Source organism: Micropterus dolomieu, linkage group LG17 (assembly GCF_021292245.1).
Source record: "Micropterus dolomieu isolate WLL.071019.BEF.003 ecotype Adirondacks linkage group LG17, ASM2129224v1, whole genome shotgun sequence".
Classification (NCBI taxonomy): domain Eukaryota; kingdom Metazoa; phylum Chordata; class Actinopteri; order Centrarchiformes; family Centrarchidae; genus Micropterus; species Micropterus dolomieu.
In genome coordinates, this window is record NC_060166.1 from 978,000 (window position 1) to 991,956 (window position 13,957).

Sequence of the window (13,957 nt, forward strand, 5' to 3'; positions counted from 1 at the left end):
AAACCTTCAAGGAAATACATTTTGACAAATAAATGTCCAGTCCTTATAAACTGTCTTATTTTATTACTTATGTGGTTGACTAGGATGCAACAGTTTGCACATTTTTAATCATTTGTACATATTTTTAATGTTTCCCTGTAATTAACAGATGAAGGTGTGGAAGTAAGCTATCCAACTCAATTCAATTTTTCAATTCAATGTTATTTATATAGCGCCAAATCACAGTTATCTCACAGCGCTTTTCATAAAAGAGCAGGTCTAGACCGTACTCTGTGATGTAGAGGGATCCAGTTCCTCCTACAGCACAGCCACATAAAAGAAAAGGTGTGTTGATGTACACCATACATTTGAATTGCATTTGTGGATAAGACAATACACTTGGTTGGTTACATTCACATGTTTTAATGAGCAATTATTGAGCACCTATGTAACAGCTATATAGACAAACTTTATGTTAGAGGTCTACCTAACATGTCAATAGTTTGTACTTTTTAAACGAATTGACTATGTGTGAGACCAAGTGCTGACAAACAATCTAAAAGACAGTTTGGGTGATTTGATTATGCTTTATTTGTGATTCGTCATGTGATTCCTCAGATCCCAGCGCATCACTTGGTTAGCATGCGAATACTACCAAGCAGAATGATTACCAAAACTATGACAAACCATGTACCATGCACCTCTCATATTTTTTGTTCCATTTTCCAAATGTGTGTAAAAGCAAAGCATGCTGGTATTTCACAGAATTTTACAAGTTCTCTTCATGTTCATCTTCTGTTTGGCATTCCAGCCTGTACAGATTTAAAGGGAAATTGCGATCTCACTCCATCACTGGCTTTGTCCACAAACAGAATCCCTGCAGCTCCTCCTAGTCGCTCAATGTGTGGATAAAGCAATCTTTTCATTTCATCCTCCCAGTATACATCTTACAGTATATGTTCTTGCCTGGTTTGTTTGTATTTCTCTACTCTGATCTGAACCAGAGAGAAGTTTTTTTTACCTTTACCACAGCAGAATGATCTGTGGTACTACAGAGCCATTTCAGAAAATAATCTAGAATTAAAAACTATTTCAGATAGTATCAGGATGGTTCTTCTGCCTTGTAATATAGAACCATTTTAGAATGTGCATTCAAACAAAAGATATTCCTGAGACATTTAAAGAGACTCTTAAGTGTGTCTTCATCTTTTTAGAATAACTTAAATGTTCTAAAGTGCTACTATTAAAAGAAAATACTTAACATTTGTTTTTGCTTTTTTTAATTTTCAAATTGTTTCATATAGAAGCATTGCCTTACAGCAGAACCCATGAAGAATTCTTTTTCTGTGTGGAGCCTTTGCTGGTTGGTCATGTGTGGTTGCAGGAAGACGTGTATATTCATGTGTATATTCATGTGTATGTTTGAGTGTGTCAGTCATCCAGGTGCTGTTCCTCCCATGTGGAGGTGGGGATCGCGCTGTAGGGGTCCATGATGACCTTCGCACAGCGGATGATCATGGCCACCAGCAGCAGGCAGAGGAAGGCGATGCAGGCCAGAGTCAGACCCTGGTCCACGTCCACAAAGGCTGGCTCTGTAGTGCCCTCCACCTCCATGACTGCTGCAGTCTGTGTTAATGTAGCAGTTCTTCAGAAGTTTTGACATAACATTATCCAATCAGGCATGACATGCACAAATGTAATAAGAAATCATTTGCATTGAAGATTGCTACTTTAATACATACAATCATCTCTAAAACATCTCATGATACCAACTCATCCGACCTATTATTTCCCCAAAGCTACAACCACATCAGATTTAAAATTATTGCATATACCTTGCGTTTTGCTGTATGGGCTTTGGCATGCATGACGCTACGGAATGCCCTCATTTCTGTCAATGGCAGAAGCTCTGGTAACCCCTCTGCTACTTTGTTAAGGTAGGGCCAGTACCTAAAAAGCAGGAGCAGCATCATGTGAGTGTAACAAAGATCCATTTTTAATTGACATCTAAAATGAAAATTTTACTTAGATCCTGGAGACCCTTGTACTTTAAATCATGGAGTTGGGTTTGCAGTACGACAATGAGGATTACCTGCATGTAACATCCATACAGAAGAAGGTAACACTTACCTTCTTTGACATATCTCTCTCAAGGAACTTTGGATAAGGGTTGATGATGGGGCAGTGGATCAGATGCATTCCTTAGTGTGAGACACACAAACTGCAACTTCAGCTGGTAGCCGTATAATGCAACACTAACAAATTAAACCTTATCTCCAGGGATGAAATGCTGCAGAGATTGGGCTACAATTAAAGAAATAACAGCAAAGGTTTCGCGTGCTTTTAACAAACAAACAAACACCCCTCGGGTTTAGATACTTACTGTAGTCAGGTATCATTGCCGTGGTAACGACTGAAAGTCTTCTGATTCATAATTATTTTTACTAATAATATTTGCTGCTATGACAGAAAATAGCCTACATTTAAAAGAAGAAAATATCGTAAAGGGTTTAAAAACGTAAAAGGAACTGTTGTAGCTATTCAGCTGTGTGTATCTTGGTGATGGATTTTGTCATGTCCTTCCGTTAGCATTGTGTTTACTGTTTTTTGTGTTTTACTCAGTTTACATCAGTAATGCAAGCAGCAGTGTTGTGCAAGTAATTTTATTCAGCACAAAATAAAGTGTCCGCCAGGGCAGACCTGATTTTTCCCACCATTATGCGTTGGAGACAACATCAAATTCCCTCAAGTGGCTTTTTTGGTGGTACGATCGCCACTACAGGAACAATCTATTTAACGAGGCAGTTATTGCAAGCATGGGTTATGCCACCAAATATTAAATGGTACTTACTTTAAGATTATTTGTTCCATTACTTTTGCTCACCTAAGAATGCTGTGGTCTAATATAAACTGTGGTATGTCCTGAGTTGTTTAACACATCTAGATGAGAATACCAGGAAATAAAAGCTGAAATTCTGAACTCTTGTCTCATACTCATCTTTTGATCTTAAACCCAAATTTCTTTAGTGAACAACAAAAACAAAGATTTTGCCTTACCGTTCCAATACTTTTGGAGGGGACTGTGAATGCTTTCTTCTTAATGCACTTTCTATGGGAAAAATGCATGACTTGATACTTGTCCCTGGATGGAGGTGTCCCTGGGACCCCATTCCTCTTCTAACACTGTGTACATTACCTTTACTTATACTGCACATGGAGGTTGTGGAAGAGAAAGGGTATGGTATTAATGTAATTATTTTAACTATGGCTACAAAGAGTAATAGAAACCTAAAACTAAAAAGTACTCATCTAAGTAGCATGCCTGTTAAAATAAAGAATAGGCAGTTCAGTTATTTTCAGCAATGCAAAATGCATTGTAGTAAGGTGTCCCAAATTCTTAGGACACCACAAGTTTAAGATCTATGGTGTGTAAATAATGAAGTTTCTCTGTTCTCTTCTTATGAAAGTTATTACTGTATTACTTCAAGGTAAGGTAAGGTACCAGTTCACCTAACCTTTAATGATAGGGTTTAGGCATGTCTGTTGGTTTTCTCTTATTGCCTTTTGGATGTGAATTCTTACTTTTTTGCTTGTGCATGCATTTTTGTTTTCATTAGGAAGAGTGAAGGTTGGAACAGAAGAAAGGGGGAACAACCTTCATCAGGTTAACACCTGTTAAGCCCACAGATTTGTCTAAGTATGGGAAATTACAATTGAAATCCTAAGCATTGCCCATTTCCCTCAATGCACCAACTACAGCTAAGATCTGAAACTATTTGTTGATTAATTGTTTAATCATGCTGCAGAAAATAAGTCTGAAACTGTTTTGATAATATTCAAGTTTTATTATTTATAAGTAACTGAGGGGAGGGTAGTGTTTAGGATAGGTCAGTAATTTTCCAAGATTGTTGTTGATCTGTTGTACAGATATTTTTCTCCTAGTCCACTTGGTAGTCTACACACATATTTCATGTACTTATACTGTGTATAATAATCCCTTCAGTTTCAATATGGACCTCGCACATACATGCTCGGGCCCCCCAAAAAATCCCTTTATTTTCAATAGGGACCTCACACGTTTCATGCTTGGGCCCTAATAATCCCTTCGGTTTCAATAGGGACCTCACACGTTTCAGTCGATCCGGCTGGTCAGACCTTTCATTTGGTACCCTGCATGTCTATGTATCTCCAACGGGTCAGCCACAAATTTTCATTCAGCGATTTCGCCTACAGCCCGGCTGCCCCGGTACCGGGTGCGTCTGTTTGCAACAGTTTAATTTATACAAATACTCTCTGTGAGCTCCTACACTCACACACACACACTATAGATTATATATGTTGAATGAATATATTCTAGTTAATTGAAGATTAATTTTATTTGATGATTCATCTGATTATTGTTTTTGGACAGGAGAGCAGAGTAGAGGAGAGAGTAAAAGGAGAACAGGTTTTTGGATGCTGAATAAGAAAAGAATCAGTAGTTCTCGGCAATCTTTGTAATTTTAAGTAGCTTTAGTGAGAGATTTTTATTTAGCTTTATGTAGTAAGAATTTGTTATCTTGCTATCACTTCCACTTCACTTCTTACCAGGGTACACTGCCATGGTAACTTATGCTGAACAGCTAACACGGGGTGCGTTTCCCAAAAGCATCGTTGCTATCTACGGTGGCAACTTCATTCCTTCAATGGTTACACTGCAAATAATTCTGCACTTGCTAAGATTTAAAATCTTAGATTTTGATATGTTAGATGGATTATCTTGTTATAAATGTTATTTACTTGTTTTTAATCTTTGCATTCATGGCATAATCTTAAATTGATCATGGACATGTCTTTTTTGTCTCAACTAGTCTGGGGATCTTAAAATTGAGTGAATGTTATTTTAGTTCTTGCTCTGGCTCTCATCAAAATAAAACTTGTTTTTAGATTCTGTAACAACCTCAAGTTACTTGGTTTAAGAATAACATAAAGCATCTGTTGAAAATATAGTTTATTACAAACAAACACATGCACAAACAGCATGGACTTTACCTTAACCACAACTTGATACAATTACCCCCTGGTGGGCATCCAGTCATCAAATACGGAGGGTGTCCATTTAATGTGGCGAAAGAATGAGTTAAAAACTCTGAAGTCTTGCTCACAACCATCAATTCCACAGTAAACCCAAAATATCCTGAGTAAGACCATGAATTGCATTTATGTGGCTAAGGATCACTTTCATACTTAAAGCAACAAAGACAAAACAGACAATACATCTCCACACCACCATGATGCACCGTTTGCACGCTGTGTTGCCCCCTGATATGACCATGAGCCTGAGGGACGATGGGAAAGTGAGTGAAATTATTCTACTACTTTGTATTATACTATTTCCATTTAACGTCCGATCTGGCTGTCACTTATGATTTTTATCATGTCACACATTATCTTTTGTTTGGACAATGTAAATCCATCCTCATCTGATCTAGTGAATTGTTTTCATGGGTAAATATCACATCCATTGTAGTAAGTAGAAATCTCCTAAGCCTTTTTTTTCATGGTTCATGAATGATTTTAAAATTTTCTTTTCATCACTGAGAAAAGGAAAATCTAGTAAAACTGCAAGAAAGATGTGTAGTGATATATCCAGGCAGTTATTGTTTTGATAAATCTCCTCTGGTATACTAAATGAGGCTTTATTTTTTTTTTCTATAGCCTTTTTGCCTAACTAGTAGACCCCTTTTCTGTGTATTAATTTATTTTCGGTGTTTGTAAGACTCCCTTTTTATTTGCACAGACAGTGATTGTATTGTACCAGTTGATTTATGGTGGTTTTTTTCCTTCCTTACAAGAGTTTTGTATGTTATCTTGTTAATGAAAAAAATATATATATATACAATTTTCAAAATTAAATAACTTTTTAGATCATGATATTTGATATTTTAAAACACTGTATATTAAGAGGAATATATTTCTGTTTTATGTTTTCATTTTAAATTACAGTATTTTCTGTGGGTCTTTACCGGTACTGCGTGTTAAGGTTTGGGCGAGCGGGAGACCTCATACGTTGGCATGGACGATTTGGACACACCATACTGTCGGTGTTGGAGGGTAAGTCGTGTTTTTCATTAATATTTGCTAATTAGCTTAGCAGTGTTAGTTACTGTTTTTGTATCTCACGGTTGGATAAAAACGCCATGCTGCGCCGTGGAAAACAACTATAACATTAGTGAGACAATCAGCTAATACTGGTTTCTTAAACAATACACTAGATTCATAAAACCAGTGTTAGTTCATATTTTATGGTTTATTACAATGAAATGTAACTGTCCAAAATAAAAATAAAATTATTTTTAGAAAAATAATTATTTCTGCAAATAATGCTTCTGATTTCCCAAAATGCATTTTTTTTTATTGAATCAGTTAACATTAATAATTACCTCTGTCTCTGGATCTACCAAAAGTTGTTGTTGAACACACTTTTGTGATTGGAATTAATAGATTTGGGGCTGTCAGAAGCAACTTGAGTGAAAATGTTGTTGTAAGCGTGGTCAATTGGTCAATTTTGCCTTTGCCAGTTAATTTGTTTTAGACATAACTCTAAAAGGGCTAAGGTTCAATTTTCCTTTCAAGTAAGAATCATTTGGCAAGCGTTATTTTGAAAATCATACTGCAGTACGTTCCTTTCATGCAGATTGACAATTAGAATAAAAATAATAATTTAAGGGTTACAAACATTCTGTCTTGGGCTATATTGTGTTGGAATTTAGAGACAAAAAATGACAACAATGTGATTGGGAGCTGAAATATGTCTCACCTATGAACATGTATTTGTCTGATCAATTTGCCAGTATTGATGAGGAAGCTTTGAAAAGCCTTATCCGTGATGACCTGAAGGATCTTTTCCCTGACACTGAAAAATTTCTCAGGAGAAAGAAGCTTTGGGATGTCATCATTCAAAAGGTACATAATACACATTGGGATAACTAATGGGATTATTACTGTCAAATTGTCTTGTATTATTAATGCTCTTAATTGTCTTTTATTCTTTTTATCGCCCTCAATTTTTATAGTGTGAAAATAATACCGAACAAGATGTTAACTCTTGTAGTGGAAGTGGGATTATACCCTCAATTAGTGCGGTGCCACCATGCCAGCCTCACAGGTTCAGACTCCTTGCCCAAGACTTTGACCACTCCACTGCACCATCCACTGCACCTGCAGAGGATGTTGTTGGTAAGCCCATCATTATCCTTTGCCTGTTGCCTATGATGGTAGCTGTCAGAGGGCAAGCCAGAGTCTAAATTGTTAGTAAATTCTAGAAATTCCTAAGCACATCATATGTTATTTCTCAAGGTCTAAAGTTTTAGATGTTACTGACCACACTTTTTCTGACACCAGTCTAGCAGCTGACACAGGCATTACCCACACTGATGATAACAATATCAAATAACTGATTATATTTTCATTACTTCAGTTTATGATCGAGAAGCTTATACTTATATATTAAGTAAAACCTTTAGCTGAAGTGTTTTACATTTTAACATCTTTCCCTGACTGTCCTGTTCTAGCTGGCCAGAACATGAAGATACAGGCGAGGTACTACAAAACATTGAGCAACATGCACCAGAAGCCCAACGCAAACCCAACCAAGGTGATGTTGCCCAGATTTTGGACCTTGAGTTTGACACCAGCAGCTTTCATTGATGCAGATGTTCCAAAAAAGACCGACCCACGAAAATCTTTGAGACATATGCATGCTTCAAGAACACTCAAAATGTAAGCTTCTTAACTTCCTTCTTTGGTACTCTGTGCTCCTGTCTGTTCAAACTGTGCTATATTAAGCCTGCTCATTAGTTGTTATAATTGAGCACAATTTTTTCCTAGGCAATGGATGAGCTGCGTCGCATCCTGGGTGGTGGGGATGTCACAGCACCAACTCCAAATACATCCAGGAAATGAAGGGAAGATGGGCAGACTTTTGTGCTAAGGTGCAGTTCTATGGTGTGTGGAAGAAGGCCCTCAAACCCCCTTTCTCCTTGGATCTGCGTGGAGGTAAGTTTCTGTTTTATAAACCAAATCCATTGTTATGTCAGCCATGTTCAAACTATTCCATAAAAGGCCATTTTTCTGTTCCATAGTGGATTTCATCGCCCTCCTCAATGCACTCCATCACTTTTTCCCTCACCAACTCCACCACCAAAGCGGCTCGGAAATGCCAGTGAGGCACTGCTTCATATACCAAAGGTGAGAATTGTTATTTATGCCTTTTACTTCTCACTGTAATGTGTCCTTCATTTACTGACGACTACTTCAAAGTTCAATTCAGTACACATTAATTGAAATCATTCATGTTCACAGTTCATAAATTTTGAGCAAAGAATATATTCCCAAGCGTTATCTAATTCATGTTCATTTCTTCTGTTCCAACAGTAAATTACAATTGTTAACTCTTGATATTGCTTTTAATTCAAATCATTAATTGCACCCTGATAAGCTCATCTAAAAATTATGTTCAGGAAACGACCCTTTGAAGCAGTTTTGATGCACAGCACTTGACTTTACCTCACCACACTGTACTTTTTGTTTTATTCCAGCCGGGCGAGGATCCTGGGCTATACCTGGAGAAGCGACCTCTCTCCTCTCCAGTGCTGCTTTTTGATGGAACAACCTGCATTGTCGCTGTGGGAAACATTCCTGTGAGCACCTTCCCCCAGGAGGAATTCTGGGATAGAATGTTTGTATTGATGGCATACTACTACACTCTGCACTTAACATACCCAAAATGTGTAGCCACAGTCCTCTCTGTCATGCAGGCAAAGGTAACTGCTGATGCCATCCATGATCAAGATGCTGCTAGTGCATATAAGAAAGCAATAGGTGAATGGAAATCATTCATTGAAAAATAGGTGAACATCAAGCAGCATTTTGTCAGTTTGTGTTAATTTGTTTGCAATGTCTTTCAATAACATTTTTTGTGCTTCACTTGGCTAGCTACTCCACAAGTTTCTCCTCAGTGTCCTTACGTTTTTTTGCCAAAAGGACTTAGAATCCCTCAAAGGACTTATTTTTTCCTTTTTGAGAGGTTTAAAAGTTTTGACATTTTAATACACTGTCAATTGTTATAGAAATTTTTATTTTGTTTTTGTGGATTCTATTCTTGTGAAAATCACAGCAATACCGGCAGCATGTTATGTGTTTTGATTGCAGTTAGTTTTGCTGTGCAAAATTATTAATTTTTCTTTGAAAAAATCTTAAATCATCTTAAATTTGATGCTGATGTTAAAAACCATGCCACAAGCCTGGCTCACTGTTAGTGGTAACATGTTATTATATGCTGTTATAGACATTTAAATAAATGTTGACAGTACATACTTGCCTTGGTTGTGATTTTTCGAATCGGTTAAGATATATATTCTAAGAATAAGGACTGGTTTTCAGTTCTTGGTTATAGTTTTTTAATATGGATTTAGGTTTATTTCAAGATGAGCAAACTTGTGTCAAGAAACAGCTTAATCATACTTCACTAAAACAGAGTAGAATTTTACTTAAAGTAGTCATTTTTGTTTTAAAGTTACTAAAATGAAGAATACAGTTTTTAATAAGAATTAGTCGCTTTTATTTAGTGTATTTCACTTATTATTGTGCTGTAGGAAGTTTGATTTCAAGTAATTTGAACTAATAATCAGCCTTTTTTACTTATTTTAACCCTTTTGAGTACTTATCAGGGCCTTCTTATTTTAAGATTTAACAATCTTATATTAAGATTTCTTGTTAAGTGGAATTAACTTGCTGCACGGACAGATAATTTCTTTTGTTTTAAGTAATTTTCTCCTCAAATTTAGTGTTTTTTTTTCTTATATTTTTGCTACACTTTTTTGCAGTGTATATATTTCTGCCTGTCCTTTTTACATTTCTCTATGCATTTCTGCCTCATTATGCAAATGAGGAAAGGCTGTGTCTCAAGGGGTCAACTTCTCCCCTATTGGTGGAACAGAGGTGGACTCTAAACTCACACCTTCTTAGGAAATGTGATTTCATAACTAAATATCTTCAGCCATATATTCTTGGAATATACAATGAAATGAGCAACTTCCTATTTTACAATCACAGGCTGTAAAACACCCTTTCTAACTGCTTGTTTGAAATGGAATGAGGCCATCTGACGTTAGACAGCCCAACAGTAGTGGAACGCTACATCCACTCTATATAGGTTAGAGAGTAAGAGAGTTTGGAGTTGTGTACAGGTGAGTTCACAAGATGAGAAACTCATTAAATTGCCATAAAACATTTTTACGTTTTTTCATACCAGTCGGACCAAAGCAAACCAAAGACATGTCAATAGCTCAGCTGGTGATTAAGTTAGCAGTGATGCTAACGCTCAGTGGCACCTGTTAGCAGATCTGAGCAGCGCCAGGACCAGACAGGATGAGGAGGAGAACTTTTAATCAGGGAGAGATAATTATTGATATAAATGAATTAATAGGCTATATTTTCTGTTTTGAGCACAGCTTCCCTGTGAAACAACAATAACAAATCAAAATATCAGGTCGGGTTCAGATTTGTCGAGTTCAGTTAAGAAGTGCAGCTCGAAGGGATCCATGATGGCGGCACGATGGTGGTCTGCCGTCTCACCCCTCCGCAACGAATTTTTTTGACGAACTGTGAATTTACATGTCTAATGTAAAATAACATGAAAAACCTGTAGCTGTGAATAACCATAACATTTCTATTATTTTAAAGAGAATGTTGTTTTTTTTGACGTAAACAAACTGTTACAATACATTCAGGAATTTCCCGTATTTCCACAAATATTGTTTTTATTATTTAAAAGAAAAAACTGTTAAAAATAAGTTTAATACTGTTAAAACATTTCTTAAACTTGGTACAATTATAAACAAAAAACATTTGTTCTGTAACTTGTTAATTGACAAATATCTCCTTTAATTATGGATATCTGGAAAATAAAAACATTGAATAAATGTTTTAATCAGTATATAGTGTCTACAAGTATTGTTAAACTGTCGAAACACAGTTTTGATCATTGAAAACAGCCATAATTACTGTAATTTCACAGCTTTTGACTTTAATTATAATTCTTAGATTACAAGTTAGATTAACATAGTATATAATTGCCCCAAAGTGGTAAAATTACAGAAAGGTAATATTTAATTTATTGTTAAATGACAGGCGTTCACACCTTTTAATAGGGTTAAAAAAGAAAATTTCCTGTAAAATTACGTGTTTGTGATGAAAGATTAATTTTAATGCCATTTTACAGATACTTGATTGAAGAGTCTTAGCTATAGGTGCATTATCAAAACCTAAAGTAAAGTATTTAAATCCTGTTTTTTCACAATTAAAAATTACCACACGTTCACATTATTACACATATATCCATTAATCCTATAATAGATACAAGAAACCTGTTTTGAGTAATCTTGTACTAGGGTTATTTATGACAGTTCCAGACTTCCTTAAATTTACTTAATTTGAGCAAATTCAGACATTTATTCATTTAGCTGATGCTTTCATCTAAAGCGTCTTACATTTGAGATCACACGTGGATGGGTCACAGTGGGGGATTGAACCCGGGTTTCTTACACCAAAGGCATGTGTCTTATCCATTGCGCCATCACCACCCCACAGACCTTTTAAAGTACCACCACAATACAAATACCCACATCTGATACTATTTATAGACCATTTATTCAGTTCCATGCTCACAACAAATAAGCCATACAATACAAGTCATTTTAGAGTAAAGAATTGTTCTCCTGAAACAAAAGTAGTTTAGTTTTTATATACCTTATTGACAACATTTTCAGATCTATTCATTAGAAACCTAACTGGGTCAACATAAAGAATATTTTGGATACTGTTAGACACAGCTCCAAGATTAAAGTGTAATCTGAATGTAAAGTAATTGGAAAGTATTTCTTAATGCTGGCATTTTGCTTTCATAGGACTGTACAGAGACATGAAAGGCAAAGGAGAGGGGGAAATTTACATACATCTTACATACAGTGAACTTAATGCACAATCCAAAGACTTCTTCTCTGGTTTCAATATGATATTTTATGACTTTCTAAAGCCAGTTTTTGTATCTGGTAAATGTTGTTACAGCTGTATGTTTCTCTGTGCTGTGCATCCTTGTTCCTTTTCTGTCCTCTAGTTCTGCCCCAGGAGTGCTACAGCTGATTGCTGAATTAGGTCCACCTGGCCTTGCAAGGCAGTGCACAACTGTGTGCATGGGAGCTGGGGAAATCCAAAATTTCTAAATTCTGTTGGTATACAAAAAAGATGCAAATACATGTAAGTAGAAAGACAAGTGCGAATGTGAATTGGCAGTCCAAATGAATCCTTTTGTTTGCAAGTTTTTGGTATGCAAGCCAAAAGTACATTTTCAGATTTGACTGACTTTGCACAACAACACCTCTGGATGACCTAAAGAAACCACTTCTTAGCTCAATTGGAAAACATAAACAACGGTAAACAAAATCAACAGTATATCTATCCAAGGTCTGCAAGACATTAAGTAAGTTTCCCTTAATAATTGGTATGGTCACCAGCTCTTCCATTAAGTGTGAGCAATAAGCAAAAGGCAGATGATCTACACTAGCTTCCGTTCCTTACATCCAAAAAGCTTGACAGCATTTGATTTACAATATAACTGCATTGATAAATAGGACTGTGTGATCTGACAGTATACACTATATTGCCAAAAGTATTGGGACACCCCTTCCGAATCATTGAATTCAGATGTTCCAATCACTTCCATGGCCACAGGTGTATAAAATCAAGAAACTAGGCATGTGGACTGCTTCTACAAACATTTGTGAATGAATGGGTCGCTATAAGGAGCTCGGTGAATTCAAGCTTGTTACCTGTGCAATAAGTCCATTTGTGAAATTTCCTTACTACTAAATATTCCAAGGTCAACTGTGGTATTATAACTAAGTGGAAACGATTTGGAACAACTGAAACTCAGCCTTGAAGTGGTAGGCCACATAAAATCACAGCGCGGGGTCGGTGCATCTGCAGAAGTTGCCAACTTTCTTTTCAGAAAGCTCTAGAACATACATCACCAAGTGCAATGCAAAGCGTCGGATACATGGTGAAAAGCACGCCGCCATTAAACACTAGTGCAGTGGAGACGTGTTCTCTGGAGTGACGAATCACGCTTCTCTGTCTGGTAATCTGATGGATAAGTCTGGGTTTGGCGGTTGCCAAGAGAATGGTACTGGCCTGACTGCATTGTGCCAAGTGTGTAAAATTTGATGTGGGGGTGTTTTTCAGGGGTTGGGCTTGGCCCCTTAGTTCCAGTGAAAGGAACTGTTGATGCTTCAGCATACCAAAACATTGTGGACAATTTCATGCTCCCAGCTTTGTGGAGACAGTTTGGGAATGGTCCCTTCCTGTTCCAACATGACTGCGCACCAGTGCACAAAGCAAGGTCCATAAAGAGATGGATAAGCGAGTTTGGTGTAGAGAACTTGACTGGTCTGCACAGTCCTGACCCCAACCTGATAGAAGTGGGGGAGATTCTCATTGGCCTCGTGTCCTACCCCTGGAGCCCCGGGCATCGGGGGTGCTGTGGGGTTGGTGACGGCCTTGCCTGATCTGGGGTGGGCTGGGGGGAGTCGGGGCTCCCCTGGCGTGGGGGCCCGCCCTTGGCCTAGGGTTCTGCGGACTCGGGCTTGTGGCCTTTGCTCATTTCTGGGCGGGTGGTGTGTCCCTGGGCCTGGGGGCCCGTTGTCTCCTCTCCTCGCCTGGGCCCTCTTCGGCAGAAGTGAGGCTCCCGCTGCTTCCCCCTGCCAGCTCTCTCACGGTGGGGGCATTCGGGAGTCTCTGGGGCGCATGACCGGTGTTGTCGGGGTAGGTTTTGGTGCTCCTCTTTGGGGGTGCTTGACTGGGGGGGGCTGGGCCCCTGTCCGGGGATGAGATCGGCCTCGGGGGCTGCTGTCACTGCCTGCACTGTAGGGAGGGATGCCTC

At 37.7% G+C, this 13,957-nt stretch overlaps 1 protein-coding gene and 1 long non-coding RNA gene across 2 annotated transcripts; one reads left to right on the top strand and one right to left on the bottom strand.

The window, feature by feature from the left end:
- Positions 1–1,410: 1,410 nt before the first annotated feature.
- On the bottom strand, positions 1,411–1,593 carry LOC123985956 (cortexin domain-containing 1-like). The gene has a single exon (XM_046073969.1). It carries the CDS (start codon positions 1,591–1,593, stop codon positions 1,411–1,413), a length of 183 nt encoding a protein of 60 aa, XP_045929925.1.
- Positions 1,594–5,885: 4,292 nt separating this feature from the next.
- On the top strand, positions 5,886–9,276 carry LOC123985957. The gene is made up of 7 exons (XR_006828778.1): positions 5,886–6,072; positions 6,813–6,924; positions 7,035–7,197; positions 7,533–7,740; positions 7,849–8,016; positions 8,103–8,208; positions 8,559–9,276. It is a non-coding gene; the product is annotated as an uncharacterized LOC123985957 (long non-coding RNA).
- The last annotated feature ends 4,681 nt before the right edge of the window (positions 9,277–13,957 follow it).

Excerpts from the sequence above, each read along its gene's own strand:
- LOC123985956 (XM_046073969.1), bottom strand. The coding sequence starts at position 1,593 with ATGGAGGTGGAGGGCACTACAGAGCCAGCCTTTGTGGACGTGGACCAG.